This window comes from Notechis scutatus, chromosome 1 (assembly GCF_049901735.1).
Source record: "Notechis scutatus isolate UNSWTSFEM ecotype Mainland chromosome 1, rNotScu1.2, whole genome shotgun sequence".
Classification (NCBI taxonomy): Eukaryota; Metazoa; Chordata; class Lepidosauria; order Squamata; family Elapidae; genus Notechis; species Notechis scutatus.
This window is the reverse complement of record NC_142009.1, coordinates 277,297,254-277,317,842: the sequence shown is the minus strand read 5'-3', so window position 1 is coordinate 277,317,842 and position 20,589 is coordinate 277,297,254. Positions and strand designations below refer to the sequence as shown.

The following is a 20,589-nucleotide window of genomic DNA, read 5'->3' as shown; positions in this document are numbered from 1 at the left end:
TTTATTTTGTTCCACCCTTATTATTTAAAGAAACATATTATTAAAACTATAAGAGAGAGAAAAATATGGTGCTGATTAGTATCCTATTCAGTGATATGTTTTATTTTTTTGGCCCTATATTTGTTGTTTGTAATGATATTTTTTAATAATGTATCCAACTTTTTTTTTAAAAAAGCCTCAAATATAACAGTAATGTTGAAATCTAATAAAGATGCTGCTGAACCTGTTAAGTTATTGCCTGTTTTGTTAAATACTGGTTCAAAAATTCTGAGAACTGTCTTGGGTTTGTAGATTACAAACATCATCATCTTCAATGTTTGTTTGGTGCAATCTGGCTTTATAAAATGCGTCAAACATTGGGTAATAGTAAACCACTAAATGATATTATGGGCATATGTTTTAAAACAACCTCAAATTGGCATTGGATGTAGAAAAAGCAGGGTACAGTGGAAACATCTGGAGCAAGTTTTTGTTAAACATGGATTTCTTTATTCATTAGACTTAAAAGCTGCATTCTTATTCTTCAGTCAGGATTATTACAATAAAATTATTTCTTCACTTCTCAAGATGTGTCATGGAACTTTGTCAAGATTGGGGCAAAGGCCATGCTGCTCATCTATATGTTCATATAATGAAGAGATTGACCAAAATTATTTTGTAGAGCCAAGATTTAATACTTTCTTTTAAAAAAATGGCTGTTTTTCTAATATGTACTATTTATGCATTGACTGTATTTTCTTTGGGAGTTTCTGATATTCTTTTAAAATATATTCTATATTTTAAAAGCAATAAAATAAAAAGTTTCGAGAAAAAATAGCACTCTTCACAGGGTATCTGAAGGGGTGTCATTGTTCAATATTAATTAGAAATTATTAAATAGTGGAACTAATTACCAAGAAAAACTCCCCTTCCTGGATGTGTTTAAGCAGAGATCTGACAGCAATTTTTCAGAGATGCTTTAAATTGGATTTTATGAGAACACTTTTGCAAAGAGAATGCACACAATCACATGAATAGATCTGACAATGAACACAAGTATTCCTAGTATTCTCTAACCTCTATAAGCCTCCTAAAACTTCATAATGGGGGAACCCTCATCCTGACTATTATCTAGCCAAGATGAACAGAGAAGAAAGTCACTAACAGGTCTGGAGCTACAGGTCACTCCATTTCACCAGCAATAATAAATAATCTATGGTCCCCTATACTTGGCCTAAATATTCTTCTGCACATGGTCATTTATTTATATATTTAAAAGGCAAATAGTTAAATAACAAAAACATTTGCAGAGAACATTGCTACATTTATAATCTGCAAAGTATTTGAGTCAATCCACACAAAGAATCTTAGGTACATTTAAGAGAGCAGCAGTCAACAACAGGCATCCTCTTATATCTATCACCAGATCATTTTCCCCTCGGAAACAATAAACCACAGAAGCAGAATTTACATAAAATTATCTTGCTCCATTTTATTTAAGATTCTTTTCTCCAGTTAGTAAAAGAAAGATGTGTCTCTTTTTATACATATATACAAGTTCAGTTATAAAAATAGACAGCACATTCAAAGAGGAAAAAAAAGGCTTGGCATTTTTCTGATATTCCCTCTAAACACTGTATATACACATGTGAATCTGAGGGTGGCGGGGTAAAATCTTCATGATTTAACTTAAATATCCCTCCCCACCCCAATTAATCCCTCCAAATATTTTTTTTTTAAATCAATCTAACTGAACTCATTTCTGCTATTTTCAGGTGTGCAAATCAGAAGCAAAGTCAAGAGGAAGCACTTGCTCTACACCGAGGGATGCCAGGCAAGGTGCATGAGACTGAAAAATCCTTTGCTGACTTAGCTAAGATCTTCACCTCGTAACCTGGTTCTCCCTTGAAAGGTGAAATGCCCAGAAAAAAAAAACAACCACTTACTGTCAATATGAAGGAAAGAGAACTGCCTCCCCCTTCATCTCAGTGCAATGAGGACCGTATACATATCATGCTAAAGCAGAGGGTTCCTGTGCATTCAGAATGGAATACCAGAGCAGAGTTGCACAAATGGCACCATTAACCTCTCACAGCTTCACTAGTTTTACAGAGCATTCAATACAGTGCCAGATCACCACAGTGGGACAACTCAACCCTACTGAAGGATGTGGACACTGCTGACAAATAAGACCAGCTATGTGTGCATACACACATAATGACTTGGAATGAATGACGTTTTACTTTTAACTAGGATCAGAACGGAAAGAAAACAGCATTGCTCATCTTGTGTAATACAGTGAACGGTGGTCCTTAAATCATCGTCCAAAAGCTCTCCTATGGCACAATGAGGGGAGAAATAGTGACGTTTTCTCTCTCTCAGATTTGTTCTTGTTTACAGTCATTCACAAATTGTCATTCCATTTTAAAACCTTTGAACCCATATAAACACATTTGGGGTTGAGGGAGCTTAAAAGATGTTGATGAATCTGACTCCTGCATATTACGACCTTGACGCTTTTTCACCACTCTATGATTACAGAGCTGGCAATGCTTTTACAAAGAGCTCTAACCTGTTTTACTGCTGGGCTGACTAATAAAACAGTAGTCTAGTAATCCAGAAGCATGATATTGACAAAGATCCTTTTTAGGACACAGTGCAAAACTCTCCTTTTACCTGAATTCTATTCTTTATGGTATCTCACTATTCATCACATTAGAACCATCCAATTATTTCTCCACAGCTTCTTCCAAAAGACAGAGCAGAAGGTTCCTCTGAATCTGCAGAGCACCTCCAAAGTTTATATGCTGATCTCTTTTATTTTAAAACCAAACTGAATTCCATGAAACCTGAAAGATGAGGGCAGAGGGTGCTGGTATGAGTAGGAATGAAGGGGGAGATCTTGCAGCCAGTCTCATATGGAAGTTGGATTCTTTCCCTGCATGATTTGTAGGATGCTACAAAAAAAAAATCCTCAATGGAAAAATTAAGCCCAAGCATCCCCTGTGTCTCAGACCCTCTTCCTCACAATTCTGCAAAGGGTAGTAAATCTGGACTATGCATGAAAGTGCACATAAAACACCTCTTGACAAGTAGTGCAGTAATCTTCACACCCCCATGGGATGAAAACAAGGCATCATCTATATACCCTTTTGCTGGTAGGCGTGGGCTACTTTGAAAGCCAGTATGAACATGTATAATAGGTTCCAGGGATTCGAAATTACTACCGCCCACCTGAAATATGGGCTCCTTTATACTGTTTTCTAATAGGGGTTTCTGGTGCCAAGGAGCTGGCTAAGCTTAAGTTCTTAGAGGATCCACAGACACTGTTTCCTTTGCTCAAGGAGGAAGAGCCGCTTGATAATCCAAAATCTGAAAGTCCAGCAGGTCGTATAAGTGGAGTCTGGAGAGGGCTACCTGAAGGCATACCTAGCCGGGGGGAAAAAAGAGCACAACAAAGTAATAGTAGTAATAGTAAATACTTCCTCAACATATTATACCTGAAACATAACTGTTTACGTGAACACAGTATTAAATCTGCAGGCATGTTAACTGACTATGACTTTCAGTGAAAAGAAAGACAACTGCTGACTTTTTGATAAACCCGAGCAGATTTAAGAATAGTTAATGAAGCGTGAAGCATCCGAGCCTATTCCTTTTAATGCAATTTAAAAAACAAAACCTACAAATGTTGTCTGTTCAACCACTGTCTACTTCGCTGACAGAAAATGTTATTAGTGCAAGGTGATTCCACAGTGAAGATGCTTTCCAATTAAAAAAATACAGTAATAAAAAAATGATATGGATTGGAAGACTAGGCAGTTGTACCCAACTGCATTTTTCTCAGGAATCAAAACATGAATTTTATATGCATATTAGGGATTCCTTCAGGAAGACATGATTGGGCCTCCTTTGATACCTCCCCAAGTGCAGAGCCTACCTTTAGACACGTTGTACCCATAGGCTGCATAGGCTGCAGCTGAGGCAGCAGCTGCTCCTGCTTTAGCCCCTGCCATGGCAGCTGCACTTCCTGCAGTCGATTTTCGGCTCCGGCCTTTTGATGTGCTTTTGGATCCACTATTTGTAGCTTTGGGCCGACCTCGACTTCTACCTGAATGAACTCTTCCCGTGACAGGCAAATCTTGTACTGAAATTCCTTAACAAAACAAAGAAAGAAAGAAAGAAAAGAAAACGCGTAAGCATCTAGCACTGTATCAGAATAGTCTCTAACAAGCTTAATCAGATCTTCCTTTATGGATAAACAATGTATAATTTATTAAAGATGTGTCATTCTCCAAACTAGCTTGTTAGCAGATATACCACATTCTTAGTTAAGAAAACATTTTGTGATAAGAATGCTTCATCCCTATACTATTTTCATTACAAATTGTTATTAAATTTATATGGACAGTGAATGAATCCCTTGTTTGCATGAGTTATCTTTGTAATATAATATTCCATAAATGTTTTATATCAGTTCAGCAACCACCTTTCCTTGATCTGTATCTAAATCCAAGATTTGTATCCAAAATTAATTAGTTCTGTGCATAGAAGCTTAGCTCACCCTGCTTAATAAATGTAGACCTAAAAAAATCCAAAATATTAATATTCCAAAAGAACATTCCAAAATATTAATATTCAAAAGAACAGTCTCAATAAAAATATTCTTTTTACTAATTTCTTATCTATACTGATGAAGTCTCGGCTGCTATAAGTAACCCCCCACCCCAAGAACCCTTAGGATCATATCATATGGCCCAATAGTGATCCAAATGCCCGAAGTTTCAAAAAAAGGGCAAATGCCCTATTGGGAATCGTTTGCAAAAGGACTGAAAATAAAATTACCAATACTGTCATGCTCTTATACAAATCTACAAATCTACAAATCTAAATGCGCAATTCTGGTTATCTGTTTGAAAAAGGAACTTATAGAGTACAAGAGAGGGGAACCAAACATGATCCAAGGAACTGACACTCCTTCCTGGTGAAAAAAAAAAAAAAAAGCTACCATGGTTGGGCACTTCAGCTTAGATGAAAAGTTGGCTGTGCGTATGATTGAGGTGTATAAAACCATATACAGCATGAGAAACAGGACAGGAAGAAGGTTTTTTTTTTTTTTAAATTTATCCCCCACCCACCCCATCTAAAACATTAATGTTCTTCAAGGAAACAGCCCATAGTAAGTAGATTACATAATATCTCAAATACAGTATCTTCACTCATATATGCTCTGCTAGGACATTATAATTCTTTTCATTAGTGTATATGGCACTGAGGTTGAAGAGAAGGTGATTTGGCAGAAGGCACCAAGTTGCGGAATTAATCCAATCACAGCTCCCACTTGTAAGTCACTGTAGATGCTTGTATCAACTTCTGAATTTAATTTACAAGTAAACATCTCAAAGACATAGAGAATTGGTCAGGACATACCATTTTACTGATCTAACATAACTGAATAGGACATTCTTTTCTGAATTGCCCCTTCTCTAATATTTTGCAAATCTCATAGTAATATGCAATATATACGTAGAATTCCAAGCATTTATTCCTAGCCCAAGGTTACAGATAAAAACTAACCGTTCATGTTATCAGAGACAGAGCCAGTGACGGAAGCTGGGGAGTTGGTAGCTCTTGACTGAGGTGCAGAAGATGCTGGATCATCTACAATCACAAGCATGTCATTGCTGCTCTCATCAGGGGGGATGGAACCCATGTGCAACTCACTGTTGATGGAAATCTAAATCACACACAAACAAAATCATGTATGTTAGTTTAAATTACACTAGTAAATGAAATATGCTTTCTGACAACATGTGACTCAAAGTTTCCTTCTACAACTTGCCTCTGCGCCAAACACATCCCTCTGAGCACCAATGTTTTAACCTAGTTTAGCTTTCCTTAGCCACTACTTCTTATCTTCTTTTCAGTGAACTTTACCTCCTACTTTTAAAGAACACAGATTAGCTATTTTGTAAGTTAATTCTTGCATCAACTTCTGAATTTAATCTAAAAGTAAACAGATATGTTCTATATTTGACACGAGCAGCTTTATAAGTGGGAAGAATAAACACATTCACTTCTGGAATTCAAAAAGGCCATAGCAATAGCAATTAAACTTACATACCACTTCATATTGCTTTACAGCCCCCGCTTTAAGTGGTTTTCAGAGTCAGCATATTGCCTCCAACAATCTGCGTCCTCATTTTACTGACCTTGGAAGGATGGAAGGCTGAGTCAACCTTGAGCCCATCAGGATCGAACTCCAGGCTGTGGGCAAGAGTTAGTCTGCAATAATGCATTCTAACCACTGCACCACCACAGCTATGATAGTGCTTTCACAGTGATTCTCGTGGGATGAGGAGGCTCACCACAGTGATTTATGTAAACCACACAATATGCATTCATCAAAAGACAAGCTAGTGGGCTCGCTTCCCATCATCTATTCTATTACTCTTGTTTACGTTTGCTTTTGTTTCTTATTTTCGGTTTGTTCCTAAACGAGTCATATAAATGTTTGTTCTACTTACATGTCGAATATATATGTATTTTCTAATACATTTATATATTTATTTGTTTATAAATTTTAATAAATTTATTTATGAAATGGCCAAGTTGTTTCCTCAAGAGATCCTTACCTCACTGAAAGGACTGGGCATTGCAGACTCTACACTAACAAAAGACTCATCACCATCAGCTGAAAGGTTTGAATTATCTGCAGATGGAACAAATGGGACCACAAGATTGATGCCTTCTTTCCTTTTTCTCCCATCTAACTCATCTTCCTTCTTTTTCTGCAATTAAATTATAAAAAGAAATTATGAGGCTTGGAAATATATTTAGAAATTAAGCTAACAATATGCTAGTTCACCAACACAATACAAAGCAGTAGGATAAAAACAATTAATGTAGGAGTCCTGGTAGATCAGACCAAATAATCTACCATGTTCCACATCCCATGCTGGGACAAGGTACTACTAGAAAACTTACCAATAGTCCATGAAAAAACAGACCTCAAACTTTATCCCTAGCAACTGTTCTTTAAGGGATATAACCTCCAAGTGTGAAAAAAAAACATGTATCATGATTATTTGCCTTTGATAAGTAGAGATAGTCCTCACTTAGCGACAGGGCTGGGATTCAAAAATTTTAACAACCAGTTCTGTGAGCATGGCTTAGGTGGTGGGTGTGGCTTGGTGGTCATGTGACTGGGTGGACATGGTTTGGTGGTCATGTTATTGGCTGGGCGTGGCCAACTCAATATCACTCACATCGAGGCACGCATCTCCTCGCCTGGCTTCTCATGACTGTGGGGATGTTGCAACAGTCGTAAGTGTGAAAAATGGTCATAAGTCACTTTTTTCAGTGCCATTGTAACTTTAAACTCCACACAACTGTAACTCCACACAAGCAAAGTACCCGCAAAGGAGGGGGGAAAAACTCCAGAGATGTTCCTGAGACAGGAAGTCTAGTCCTGTCAAGAATGTAATAAGGGTTAATGGAGAGGCAGTTTCTGTAAGCAACACCAGAATGTTTCCTTCCTGCCTTCCTTACAGGATTAGGCCAATAATTTCTTCTAACAACCGGTTCTCTGAACTGCTTAGAATGTTAACAGCCGGTTCTAGAGAACAGGTGCAAACTGGTAGAATCCCACCCCTGCTTAGCGACCATTTGTTCAGCAACTCTTCAACGTTACAATAGTGCTGAACAAATGGTATTTATGCCTGGTCCTCAAGGTTACGGCTGTCGCAGCACCCACACAGTCAGGTGAGTCAAAGCAAAGTGAGCATGGAAGAGCAGGAGAAGCATGAGGTCCTGGCCTAACAACTACAGCTGGAACTATCAAAATTGCCACTGATAAGTGATGCATTATTTTTCGCCTAACGATTGTATCACTTAGTGGTGGAAATGCTGGTCCCAATTAGAATTGTGAAGCAAGGATTTTGCCAGTCCCATATCTTATATTAGATTATATTATGATATAATTTACTATTACAATTAAATCACCGTATCTAACATTTTAATAAAAATATTTGCATGAAAAATATTTTATAAAAAGATGCTTTATTTGCCAATGTACAAATCTTAAGTTAACTCTAAAGTTAAGCAAGCTTTGTTTGAAAACTTCCATTCAAACACCAAAATTGATCTTACTGAAAATTCTTCCTTCACTCTCTCTTGCTGTCTTTAGATTGCAGTGTTAATCAAATGAAAATAACCAGACTCTCACCCCTTTCTATGAAGGAGCTCACAAATCTTGAGGTTGGAGTGCATGTTGCAATACATGATAGAAAATGTTTTAAAAACTATTGGTGATTTCCATCCCCTGATGATTTTACATCAAAATATATTCTGGATGAGTTACTGGCTAGTAAGCACAAGGAAAGAAATGAACTTGAATAGAACAAACAATATAAGCTTCTGAAGATAAAAGTAAAATTTAATGCTATAAATATAAGCAATGGAGAAGGAATATTCAAAATACCTTTTCAGCATACTTTTCCCTTTTACGTTTACGCTCTTTGACACGATTTGTTTCTTCCTGTTGTCGTTTCTCCTCCTGACGTTGACGCACTGTGTTCGGAAATATAGGAAAATGTCATGAACAGCACATTGTAAAATAGTAGAATTGTAAAATAGTAGAACACAGTTTAATGTTTACAAAGCAGGTTGGTATTAGTTCTGCAATTATTTATCCTAGTCCTTTAACTATATCCCTTTCAAATATAGCTCATCTGTTCCTCCAAGAAAATAATGTTTTAATTAGCTGTTATGAGATGCAAAATGCCTCTTGTATAAACATTAACCAACATGCAAATGATAGGATGGACTTACAGTGTCAGCCTTTTTCTTGCTACTGTATTCTTAGTTTCATTTTAAATGAAAAACTGCTACTTTTTCTATTTTTAAATGTTTTCAATGAGAACAATGCCAATTTAAGAATCTTTCTGGCTGTATTATATTGTTAAGTTTTAGCTAGATAAGCAGCAGCAGCAAATGTCCTTCTTCTGTATTTGAAATGTATGAAGTTTAGACAGAAGGGGGGGGGGATCTCACATTGTTTCAAATGTAGAAATATTCCACAGTAGTGCTTGAATGCATAGTAAGATCAGATGCCAAAATAAGATTTAATTCTGCAGCAAATTAAAGTAAAATTAATCCACCTCAAATTCTAGTTCAAAATGCCAAGTAAAAATAGCAACATTGTCACACAGATGTGTTAGGTAGGAAAGAGGATTTAGCATACATTTTTTTTCAAGCTCCTCATCATCCAGAAGTAGACTAACAACTTCCTTTGGTTTCAAGGTGTCTGGTTTGAAATTGCCACCTGAAATCACCATCCTTTGAATCTTAAAAAAAACCAAACAAACAAACAAACATGGTTATTAATACTGGAGAAAGCATTTGAATTTTAAGGCAGTATTTAGAGACCATAACATAACAAAGCATCTTTCAAAATGTATTGTAGACTAGACTGTTTATCAACATATATTCTCCTTTGGGCCAAGCACTTTCACAACCCACCTCACAAGGTTGTTGTTGTTATGAGGAAAATAGGAAGAAAAAGGAAGGTTGGATATGTTCACCACCTTGAGTTATTTGTAAAAATAATAAAAGCAGGGTACAAATAAATAAAATAAAAATTTGAAATAAATATATTATTACTATTATGATTATCAATATATATTCAAATATGCATATAAACATCTATGACTAAATTCAGACTCAAATAAAAATAAAAGGAGACAGAGCATTGAGAAGTCAGTAACAATTGTGAGACCACTGTGAGAAATCCAATAAACAGGAAGAAACAAAATATTCTAGTACTTGGCAAGATCTCCTTCTCATTACTAGAATAATGAGCCTGTAATTTCATTCTAGTCTTAAGAAGAATCCAGCTTTAAAGGAAAACAGGTGTACAACACAAAAACAATGGGACTTTGATGTTCTAAACGACCTATTCATTATACACATTGGATTGTAGCTATCACCATTTCCCATCATCACATCTATTGGTTGTTCTGGCTGAAGGAAACAAAGGCTATTATAGTTCAATACAACTGAAAAGCATCAGACTGTGGTAAATCTGGAATAGTCTGAAAGGTACAATGCAACCACCTTACTAAAATCAAACATGTTCCAAATTGATCAGTGTCAAAATTGGAATTCAACCTTAGAATGTTATGTATGTATATCAGGGTTGTCAAACTCACGGCATCACATAATGACATCACGTGATGTCATGTTACGTATCGGGACATTTTTCCCTTTCGCTAAACTGGGCAGGGACAGCACGTGACGCATCCGGCTTGCAGGGTGCAATTTTGACACCCCTGATGTATACCAACTCAACATTTCTAACAAATATATATTAATAAATATAAATAATAGAGAAAAAATTGTTGGAGAACACATCTTGTTTGTGTTTCTCTGGTTCTGGACTTGCCTTTTTGTTACTTGACATATATATGCAAATATTCCATATATGCAAAATGACTGAAATGTTTTTGCACATGTATAATATACATTGTTTAAGACTTTGATAGCTTGTGCAAGAGAACTAGTATGGTGTAGTTAGAGCCAGAAACTGGGAGAGTGTAAGTTCTAATTCTGCCTTAAGCACTAAACCAGCTGGGTAATTCGGTCAGTCACTTTCTCAGACCTAGGAAGAAGGTCGTGTCAAAACTCTTGCCAAGAAAACGGCATGAATTTGTCCAGGCAACTGCCATGTTCATTTTGTAAAGTACACATATTGCTTCTCCTTCTTGTTTAGTCACAGCAGATCTTGTTGGATCAGTGTTGTTATAAATCTCATAGTATTGGCCATCTTCTTCAGTGACTCACTTACTTATGGTAACAGAGAGTGTTATCCTGCTTGTGACACATGGCTTCTTCTGGCAACTCCACTCTGCACAATTCTTTCACAATCTCTACAGAAAGGCCTCTTGGTAACGCCACTAGATACCCATGCCACCCAGATTGCTTTCTGCAATCTCTGATGAAGAGGCCTGCTGGACAATAATCCTGCCTCATGCTTTCGGCTTGGAATCTATAAGTAACGTTAGCTTTAACAGCATAAATGAAAGGCTCCTTCACCAAGACCATGAAAGAGTTATATATAGCAGATGCAACATGAGCTGGTAACAAACTAGGTTGACTCCCTTTATCACCAGCTGAGCAAGTCACTCTGTAGAAGCTGCCATGAAAAAGCCATGAAGAGCCTAGGAAACGTAGTAAAATCTACAACTGAGCAAGAAGGAAGGGTAGATACACCTGGGCAATTGACCATTATGGGAAGAACAGCTTGTGGAAAGAGGAAAATGGCCACAGGTTCCTGAGCCTAAGATCTTGTAATCAGCAGTTATTGGCTACTTTATAGAGAAAACTGTCTACAAATAGAGCCACAAGGTTTTATCAAATGATAAGTTTTTGCACGGCTGTTTATGTAAGTCAGAACTTTTAAATAAATGAATATACTTTTCTTCATACTGTAATTGTCTTCCCATCGGACATAAGTTCCTCTCACCAGAGACAAATGGCTTCCATCTCAATAGCCAGAATTCCACTTCCCAGCTATCTCATATATAATTAATATTCTGCTCTCTTACTTCACTTTTTTCTTTAGCCCTTTGCAAGATGCGCTCCTCAATAGTGCCTTTACAAATCAGTCGATACACAGTGACTTGTTTTGTCTGACCCAATCTGTGAGCTCGATCCATAGCCTGTTGATCCACTGTTGGATTCCAGTCACTATCGTAGAAAATGACCTGTCAGGACATTTTTTTAAACAAGTTACATATACAACATTAACTCAATCTTACAATTCAATATAGGGATTATGTTTAAAATTAGTCACAAGTATACTGGCCTATTTATTGAGTTTTTAGGATGAAACTTTATTGTCTTAAAGTTAATACATGGAAGATGCAAATTGTTACACATCTTTTATTTTTTCTGCTATGACATATTTATGACTTCAGAAAAAATTCATGGCAGATCTGTGATTGTTGTCAGTAAAGAATTTCTATCAGTTCAACAACATGAACAATGGAAGAAAAAGAAGGGCATATGACTATGATCTTTGGTGATCACTTACTGGTGCGAAAGATCACCAGAACATTACTTATTTCTTCACCTCGAAGAAGGTAAAGTTAGTTGGAACTAACAGTACAAATAAACAGAAGAAAGGAAGTTATTATAGCTATTTCTTAGATATTAAGCATTTTGTTATTATGTTGATTCTTCAGGTTCTGCGAGAAAATGTTGAAAAGTTGTTCCTGCTTGTTCATCACAAGCAAAAAAAAATCTTATTTTGCCTTAATATAACTTGTAATAATATAATAGAAATGCTAAAGAAAGAAGTGTTATTACTGAGAACTGGGTAAACTGAATGCACAGATGTCCTCTGTGTGGCAGTGCTTTTCATATTAAAATTCTCGTTTTTAGTATTGGTATAATTTGATACTATCATTCACATAAAACTATAGTAGAAATAATATGCTATTACACTAATGAGATTAATTCCAGCTCTTATCTGGAAAAATCTAGGTCTGCACCCTTAATTAATGGGTGCAGACTACTTTAATGTCAACTGAGTGCAATTATTGAAAATTATTGAACCAATCTGTTTACTTACTGTGTCAGCAGCAGTAAGATTAATGCCTAAACCACCAGCTCTCGTGCTTAGTAAGAAAACAAAAATATCATTCCTATTGAAAAGGAAAAGAAACAGAGCTGTAATAATCACTTTACTGCACAAGCATTCTTACATCATGACAGCCAGGAATCAAAATATTATATATATTTATATTTCTTCTAATAAAAGAGTATAGGCTAGAGTTCTAAATACATGTAAAAAGGAGTAAGCTCCATTTAATGCAGAAATAGATTTCTGCATCAATTATGTAAAACAAAGGTCGGCAGTGATCAATTCTAAAGACAAGTGATTCCTAGATCCATTTCTGTGACTCTAAAAGGGCCCACATTTTAAAATCATGTTGCAGCAAAATGAGTATTTTCAACAGTGCAATTTTTTAACTTCCGAAAACCCAATTAGGAAAGAAAACACTCAACAGAGTGAATGCATCTATTCTGAGCAAATATTCTCTCCATCTCAAGTAATAGTTTAAAACAATAGGTTTAAACTCAAATAATAGGTTTAACTCCTCCTGTGGTTTTTTGTCCATTTTTACACTAGATTGAAAGCATATCCCAATACAATGAATAACTATTGTAGTGTCTTTCATTAATTGCTTTATAACTTGAATTCCCATGATGAAACATACTTTTTTGGGGGGTGGGGGTGGGAGATTTTAAGTGTTGCAAGCAGCACAGTGACATTGCAGTGATAGCCACAGAGTGGCTAGTCTGAAATGTTGGCTCCTATATTTCCACATTATTTATGGTTCTGGTGGAAAATTCAAGATACAAAACACTGTAAATATGCTAAGCCAGAGCAAAATACATTTATTTTTCTTATTTTAACAGTAACAAAAATGGGGCAGGGGGGAGAAATGCACTGCCCAAATCAATTGTCATCAAGTTTTTGTGGCAAGCTCAAAACAACAATCTCGAACCTTGAAATGGAGCATTTCAAATTTACAGTAGCATGACGTTAAAATGTTCCTCGTGCCACTATTATAGTGGTTATGCAACTAGCCTCACTAGATTGCTCTATGGATCTTGGCTGCATGACATTTTTTTACAAGAAGGTATAGTTCTGCAAATCATATGTTTGTTAATATGCTGGCATTCCTCTCCTCCTTTTCAGAGGCTCTCAATAGTCACAATATTCATGTTTGCTGTTAGAATGATTGTTGATGTAATAAAAGTGGGGAAAGAGAAGCCCTTTATATGTTAATGAAATAGAACAATGAGCTTTGGCCCACTCAGCAAAATAGAAAAGTCTCAACACAAAAATGTTATGTAAAGGGTGGAAGCTTCTTCCTTAGGAGTTAGGTAAGCACTTGTCAACACATTATTACTATATTTAAATAAGAGGAGGGGGAACATACCTGTTCTGAAAGTCAGCTACCATATCTCTTCTTTCTGAAATTTTTGAGGAGCCATCTAGCCGCATATATGTATGCTTCCTATAAACCATATATTCCTAAACAACAAAAAACAAGAAGCTCCAGTCCATTTGAAATTTGTAATGCTTATAGTCGTTCCTAGAGAATGGAGCTGCATAAAATATTATGAGTACAGTATCTGTGTTGGGAAGTAACACTTATTTTAAAAATGTTCAAAATGAAACCTCACTGCCAAGAACACAATAGTTTTTATTTTGTTTTTTATGTACTTTAAATGAATGATCATAGAAGATGAACATGTTCTATTGTTTGAAAAAATCCTTCAATGAAAAAACTCGTATTAATGGTGTTTAGGGTACATTTAAAAACATTTTTAAGATCAAGTTTATGAAATGCTCATACTTTAAATTACCTAAACCAAAACCAGAACCCAAAATAAAAACAAATTCTTATTTAAAATCAAAACCACAAGATTGGACTGAAATTTTTTTTTTACTTATAAAAGTAGATTTGCTTTAAAATTATCCATTTTAATAATTAACTTTGCCTATAAATAAAACAAAATACTGGATAATATACAGGATTTCACTGACACAGCTAATCAAATTTCTGCCAATTGAAGCTGTTTTTTAGTGCTACCATTACCAAGGACCACGACAAGTACTCTTTGTGTGCTCTTTTCCTAACACTCAAATAAAACCTAGTCATTTTCTTGTAAAGGGAAGGTAAGTATTTGGTTCCTGGAGGACCCGAGATACTGGCTAAGTAATTATTGCATATCACCTAGCAAATATAAGTTTATAAAACTTATAAGGTTGTCTGATTACATAAAAACTCTGAACAACATACATTAAAATCAGAAAGAACCAATATAACAAATTAAAGAATTAAGAGACTCCAGAGAACAGGGAAAAAAAACATTCAAATTTACATGTAGAATCAGTTAAATAGTTCATTATATCCCCTAAACCACAATCTGATGGAAAAACTAGATTTTAATTTTAAGCGGAACCAGGGAAGAGGTCAGATGGATCTCCAGGGGAATAGTGTCCAGAAGGTAGGCACTGCATGTCAATGTTTAGTTTTACAGATTCCAAAAGTTTTTATCACCTATCAGAAAATATGTTAAGCTTTCTCTGAGGAAAGAGGAATTTATCTTAAATGAGCTGAATATGGGCATGGAGTAAATAAAAGGGATGAGGCTAATCAAGACTTAATGTAGTATCTTAGCTCTTCTGCAATATCTGGACCAATAAATGCTTAGGCTATTGAACTTTTTTTAAAAAAAAAACACACACACATTTAATTATTCAGGATCTTAACAACAAAACAGTAATTATGCTGCTTTAAGAACTTTTGCCAAAATAATAGAAAAAAGAGATACCAATAAAATATTAATAGAATGTTTCTATTCAAATCACTTGAACATCTTTTCACTAAGCCTGTGGAGCAGAAGCGGTCACTGTGACATCAGAAACACTAATTTTGTAAAATAGTAAAATCCATCTTAAGTGGAAAAAAATTGTTTACTGAGGCAACTAAAACACTGAGTCATCCTCTGATCCACTGGGAATGACAAAGGCAATAAAATCTGTACACTACCCAAATATTCAACTCAAAGATAAATACCTGAATGTTCATCAAAGCAATTCATTTAGAACATAATCCATTGGCTCTTTAATAAAAAGAAAACAGCCAGGATTGAACATATGAAACATAGTTATGGTTACAGGTCAATTTACAACTATAATTGAGCACAAAATTTCTGTTGCTAAGTGAGGCAGTTGTTAAATGAATTTTGCCCCAATTTGCGACCTTTCCTGATACAATTGTTAAGTGAATCACTGCAGGAGTGAAGTTAATAACATAGTTGTTAAGTGAAGCTGGCTTCCCCATTGACTTTTCTTGTCAGAAGATCGCAAAGGGTGATCACATGACTATGGGACATTGCAACCGTCATAAATATGAGTCAGTTGCCAAATGTCAAATTTTGATCACATGCCCACAGGAATGCTGCAATGGTTATAAGTGTGAAAAATGGTGATAAGCCTCTTTTTACAGTTGTAACTTTGAACAGTCACTAAATGAATGGCTGTAACTTGAAGACTACCTACCTACACTATTAATCCCACTGTAATAGCTACCGGTACTAATTCTGTCCTAGAAATAAGATAATTCTGCTCATAAATCACTATTCTTTTCCTGAGCCATGAAGTCTAACATTCCCACTGAAGAGATGATAATCCTACCTCCAATAAGTCAATCATCCGTGTCATCTGAGAGTAGATAAGGACTCTGTGTCCTTGAGATTTTAGCCTTGTCAATAGAACATCAAGGGCATAAAGCTTTCCACTGTCTGTGATCAAGCTCTCTTTGTCTAAAGGAAGAAAGGAAAATATAACATGATTTTTGTCCTGTTACATATAATTCAATTTGGTTTACTAAAATCACGCCTTAAATCTGGAGTTAGCCTTCAATGAGTGAAAAACCTTCTATCTGGGGAAGGTTTTATCCTTTTGACCCTATTTTATCTGCTTCCAGTAAAAATGACTTCTGTGTGTAATTTTTCAGTGTAAAAATATACATTATAAATCAAAGACCTTTTGTTTTCTGTACAATACTTGTAATAGTTAACAAAGATAATCTATCTGCCTTATGACACAAATTTGTATTATTAAGTAATGACTCAGTCTGTCTTCAGTTCATTCAAAGGAAGAATTTTAGCTGGGTTAAATCAAACTTGATTGTCAAATCAGGGAGAAATTAGGCTTTCTTTGTGCAAAAAAACACCATTAAGAATAATGTAAAAATAGATAGTCAAAAATGCTAAAATTTGGCTTCCAGCAGTTGCCTTCCTTTCATAGTGGTCCGCAGGGCACAATGGGGTCAGTGAGGAGCTAGCTAGCTCTCATAGTAAACAGCCAGTGAAGTTGGTGCTTTTTATCGATGCAAAAAGGACTCAGACACTTCCTGCCATTTAATCTAAGACCATTTTTCTTTCAAAGAACAGGAAAGGCTTTAAGAGATTCCCACAGTGATCGTAACAGGGAACAGTGATTGAGAGAGAAGGGCAGAGTTAACTGCAACAGCAGCTGTTTTGCTGCTCCCCTGGATAATCACTGCAACTTTGCAGCTTGAGTTAAAAATCTACAGTATACAGAATTGTTCTTTGATTCAATTTCAACACCAAGCATAATCCCACTGATACCTGAATTTAATTCAATACTTCTTCTTTCTTAATAGTTCTTTACAATTCTCAATAAACACCCATAAATTACCTTAATATCAATTTGTTCTAGCTTATAGTATTCTTGCTGTTTATTTTATTTTCTTTGCAGTTTTACTTATTTTAGTTTTGTACTACAACTATGTTTTGAAATATCACGAGAAAATATGGCTGGAGAATTTGTATAAAGTTTGTATTTTACTCAATGAAACAGAAATAAGACCTCCCAATGTACACTATTTATTGTAATGTACTAATGTCTTTTAACAGAATTTGTAGAGATGGAAAAGGTGCTACTAACCTGACGCCTGATATTTTGTCTCAGTTAAAAAAAATACCATCCAAAATGTGCCAGCAATGAATTAGAACTAATATTGTGCACCATTTTTAAATTTTTCTTTTTTTCTTTTAAGATACATTTATTCCATTCTTGTTTTTACATTTATGATCATTATTCAAACCCACTTATTCCCAATTCACCTTAATCAGCTATTATATATTCATTGGTCTGCACTGATTAAAAAGCTGCAGGAGTAATTTGACAATACAAAAAACATAACAAATTTATTAACATATCAACCTTTGATCTACTAACATTGGTATGTATGTGAATGTGCATCAAGAAATATCTCTTTTCAAATTCATTGTATACTTGCCCAAGACAATGTTTATTCTATATAAAGCTTTGAGTAGACTTTGGCATGGAAGGACAGAGTACAAATGGCAAAATAAATAAAATGGAATAGAATGAACTGCATGCTGTTTTACAATTCATCTGCACATACTGATACATGTGCATGTTAGAAACAAAATACACCTTTATTTGTTCTACAGATTTATCTGCCAAAGATGAAGAAAATACTCTATATCAAAATCCTTACTGACCACAATTTAAAATAAAAGTAAAATGGCAGGTGCAATTCATCAAGAGCAAAACCAGAAAACGGGATAAACTGGAGCACAGAAGAGTGACAAAAGAATTATAGTTTCATAATGGTAGTGTCAGAAGAGAATAACCTATGAAGTTATTTTCATATTTTTCCTATCCTTATAAGAAGCCTCTCCCTTAAAAAAAAAATCATTTCCTAACTCAGTTATTGTTATGGTATAAGCAATAGTTTCTTTTCTTAGCGATAATAGTATATGCTGAATTACAAAAACTGAAAACCACCTGGTATCCTGATGAAAGACCAGCCGTTTGGAGGTTTGAGCCCCAATAGTCCTCCTGGGGCTTCAGGAAACAACCGAGAGCATCGTTTTAGCCAGCTAGTTGCTAATTCAGGCGCTCCATAAAACACACATTGCTTTGCATCAAGAGTTCCTCCTTCTTTAAGTGCTTTACGCTCATACTCTGCACTGCCATCATTGCAATAGAAATCCAAAGGAACAGCTGTTACCTGTGAATCAAAAGGCTAAAGTTATTCTAGATTTTATGAAAAAAAAATCTGACTGGTCCTTAGAAACAGAATGCAGAAGCAAAGTAATTATGAGATAATTGAATGCCCTCTAGATCTTTCAAGTGAGAGCTCAAGCAAGAGATATGACAAAATTAACTAGATTAAGGCTTAATAAAGGTATTTTCTTTTTTTATGGAATTTTTTATTTGATTTTTTATTTGATGCTTATGAGATTTCAGCATCTAATAAGCGAACAGAATCCAAGAATATATATATCTCTTGCTTATAGATCTTATAATATACTAAAAACTACAGAACAAAGAAAAGAGTTTGATGAGCAACATGTTAAACAGCAAGATAATAGCATAAAGTGAGATCTAATAAAAAGAGAAGACAATTATTTTGAACATAAAAGATGATAGTGATGGGAATACTGAGTAAAATTGCATGAGGCCTAAGAGGAAGAAAGGTTTCAGGAATGACATATGTCAACACATTGTTTCCTGAGGAATATCTTGTTATTCAACTAAGAATACTCCAGTGATTTAGGATCCTGAATTGCTCTGCTCAGTTCTGGGTAGGGCCATAGTTTTAATACGACACTAATTCCACTTAAAGAACATGTTACATAACTATGATTTGAGCTGAGTATGAAACAGTCAATAAACAGCAAGAAATCTTTGTCTTGGCTGCAATGAACTTTCTAAAACGCAACAATCTTACGAATACAAAACTTTTGTAAATAAAGTACCAGCAACACTGCTCTTATTATTATGTATTTATTGCCAAGTGATCATACACTATTATGCAATCTTTGGGAAGTACTGATCTATCTCCCATAACTTTGCAAATACTGTTTTAATTGACCTGTTTGGTTCTTACCCTTATCTTCCAAGGTACCGAAAACCTGGCTATTCGCCCAGGTCCCAGGGTAGGGTGGTAACAAATTTATGCCATTTCATTTGGGGGACAGGGAATCATCTGTTTCTCTATTTTACTGTTCTGAGTAATTATATAAAGCACCCAAAATCATATAGAATCAGCCGTTCTTTAAATCTCTGTAATAAATAAATAAGTTGGAACAAAAGTTTATCTTCCTGTACTTACAACTTTCTTCGCTGACAACTTCAGTGTAAATTATTTAGCTAAAGTAAATATATTGCCAACACAGGAATCTAACTTTATATCAAGCTAACCATCTTGGACCATCTCCATCATTTTAATCTTTGGCTAACATTCTGCTTCATCCAGATAGCAGCAAACAGCAAACTCTCCAAGCTGAATAGTTTCCAGATAAGGAATATGTTCCAGCAGACAAGATTGCTTTTATTGAAAACACACACACACACACACACACACACACACACACACACACACACCTCTTATCTCTCTTTAACAGGCTAAACAGCAAGTCTGTGATATCATCCTGTACAACATGTTATTGTTCCCAAACACATATATTTTGAAAGCTGAAGGCCAAAACAACAACAAGATGGACATAAGATTCAATGACCATGATAAAGAGAACAGTGGAAGTTGCAATCAGGACTATCTATATGTATATATTAGCCAAGCAAAAGCAGAGTATGTTTCTCATATAAAACTCTGTTATTCATCAAAAGTTTACTAACAAGAAAGGAGTCCCTTGTTTATATGTCATAACACTGACATAAACACTCTATTTGAGAATACTGTTCTTTAAATTATTCAATTTTACATACAACAAAATAAAGGACACTAATGACTAGAATTAAAAGAATTTATCACATATCATTCAGTTATTTGGATAAGAAGCAGAATTCTGATACCTGTGAACCTTAAGTTCACAGAAACATGTTATGAAGGGAGGTAGAAGAGGTGAGCATTTATTGAAAATTAAAATAAAGAGCCAAAGTTAGGTGGGCAATTTTTTTCTCCTATTCCAAATAATGTATGGCAGAGATAATCAAAACAGAAT

At 35.2% G+C, this 20,589-nt stretch overlaps 1 protein-coding gene across 2 annotated transcripts in view; it reads right to left on the bottom strand.

Annotated features, from left to right (window-relative positions):
• Window positions 1–1,445: 1,445 nt before the first annotated feature.
• INO80 (INO80 complex ATPase subunit) overlaps window positions 1,446–20,589 on the bottom strand; it is a 55,560-nt gene continuing 36,416 nt past the window's right edge. The window contains exons 26-37 of one of the 2 annotated variants that reach the window (XR_015746737.1): window positions 18,407–18,632; window positions 16,259–16,386; window positions 13,992–14,086; window positions 12,614–12,686; window positions 11,586–11,744; window positions 9,224–9,326; window positions 8,462–8,550; window positions 6,615–6,770; window positions 6,104–6,246; window positions 5,557–5,716; window positions 3,920–4,135; window positions 1,446–3,408 (exon numbers count right to left, since the gene is read on the bottom strand). Coding sequence is in view for 1 of the 2 variants with exons in the window: in XM_026664589.2 (XP_026520374.1) it covers window positions 3,203–3,408; window positions 3,920–4,135; window positions 5,557–5,716; window positions 6,615–6,770; window positions 8,462–8,550; window positions 9,224–9,326; window positions 11,586–11,744; window positions 12,614–12,686; window positions 13,992–14,086; window positions 16,259–16,386; window positions 18,407–18,632 (1,611 nt within the window). In the remaining variant the exon portion in view is untranslated. The remainder of the gene's footprint in view (window positions 3,409–3,919; window positions 4,136–5,556; window positions 5,717–6,103; window positions 6,247–6,614; window positions 6,771–8,461; window positions 8,551–9,223; window positions 9,327–11,585; window positions 11,745–12,613; window positions 12,687–13,991; window positions 14,087–16,258; window positions 16,387–18,406; window positions 18,633–20,589) is intronic. The other variant, XM_026664589.2, reaches the window with a different exon arrangement.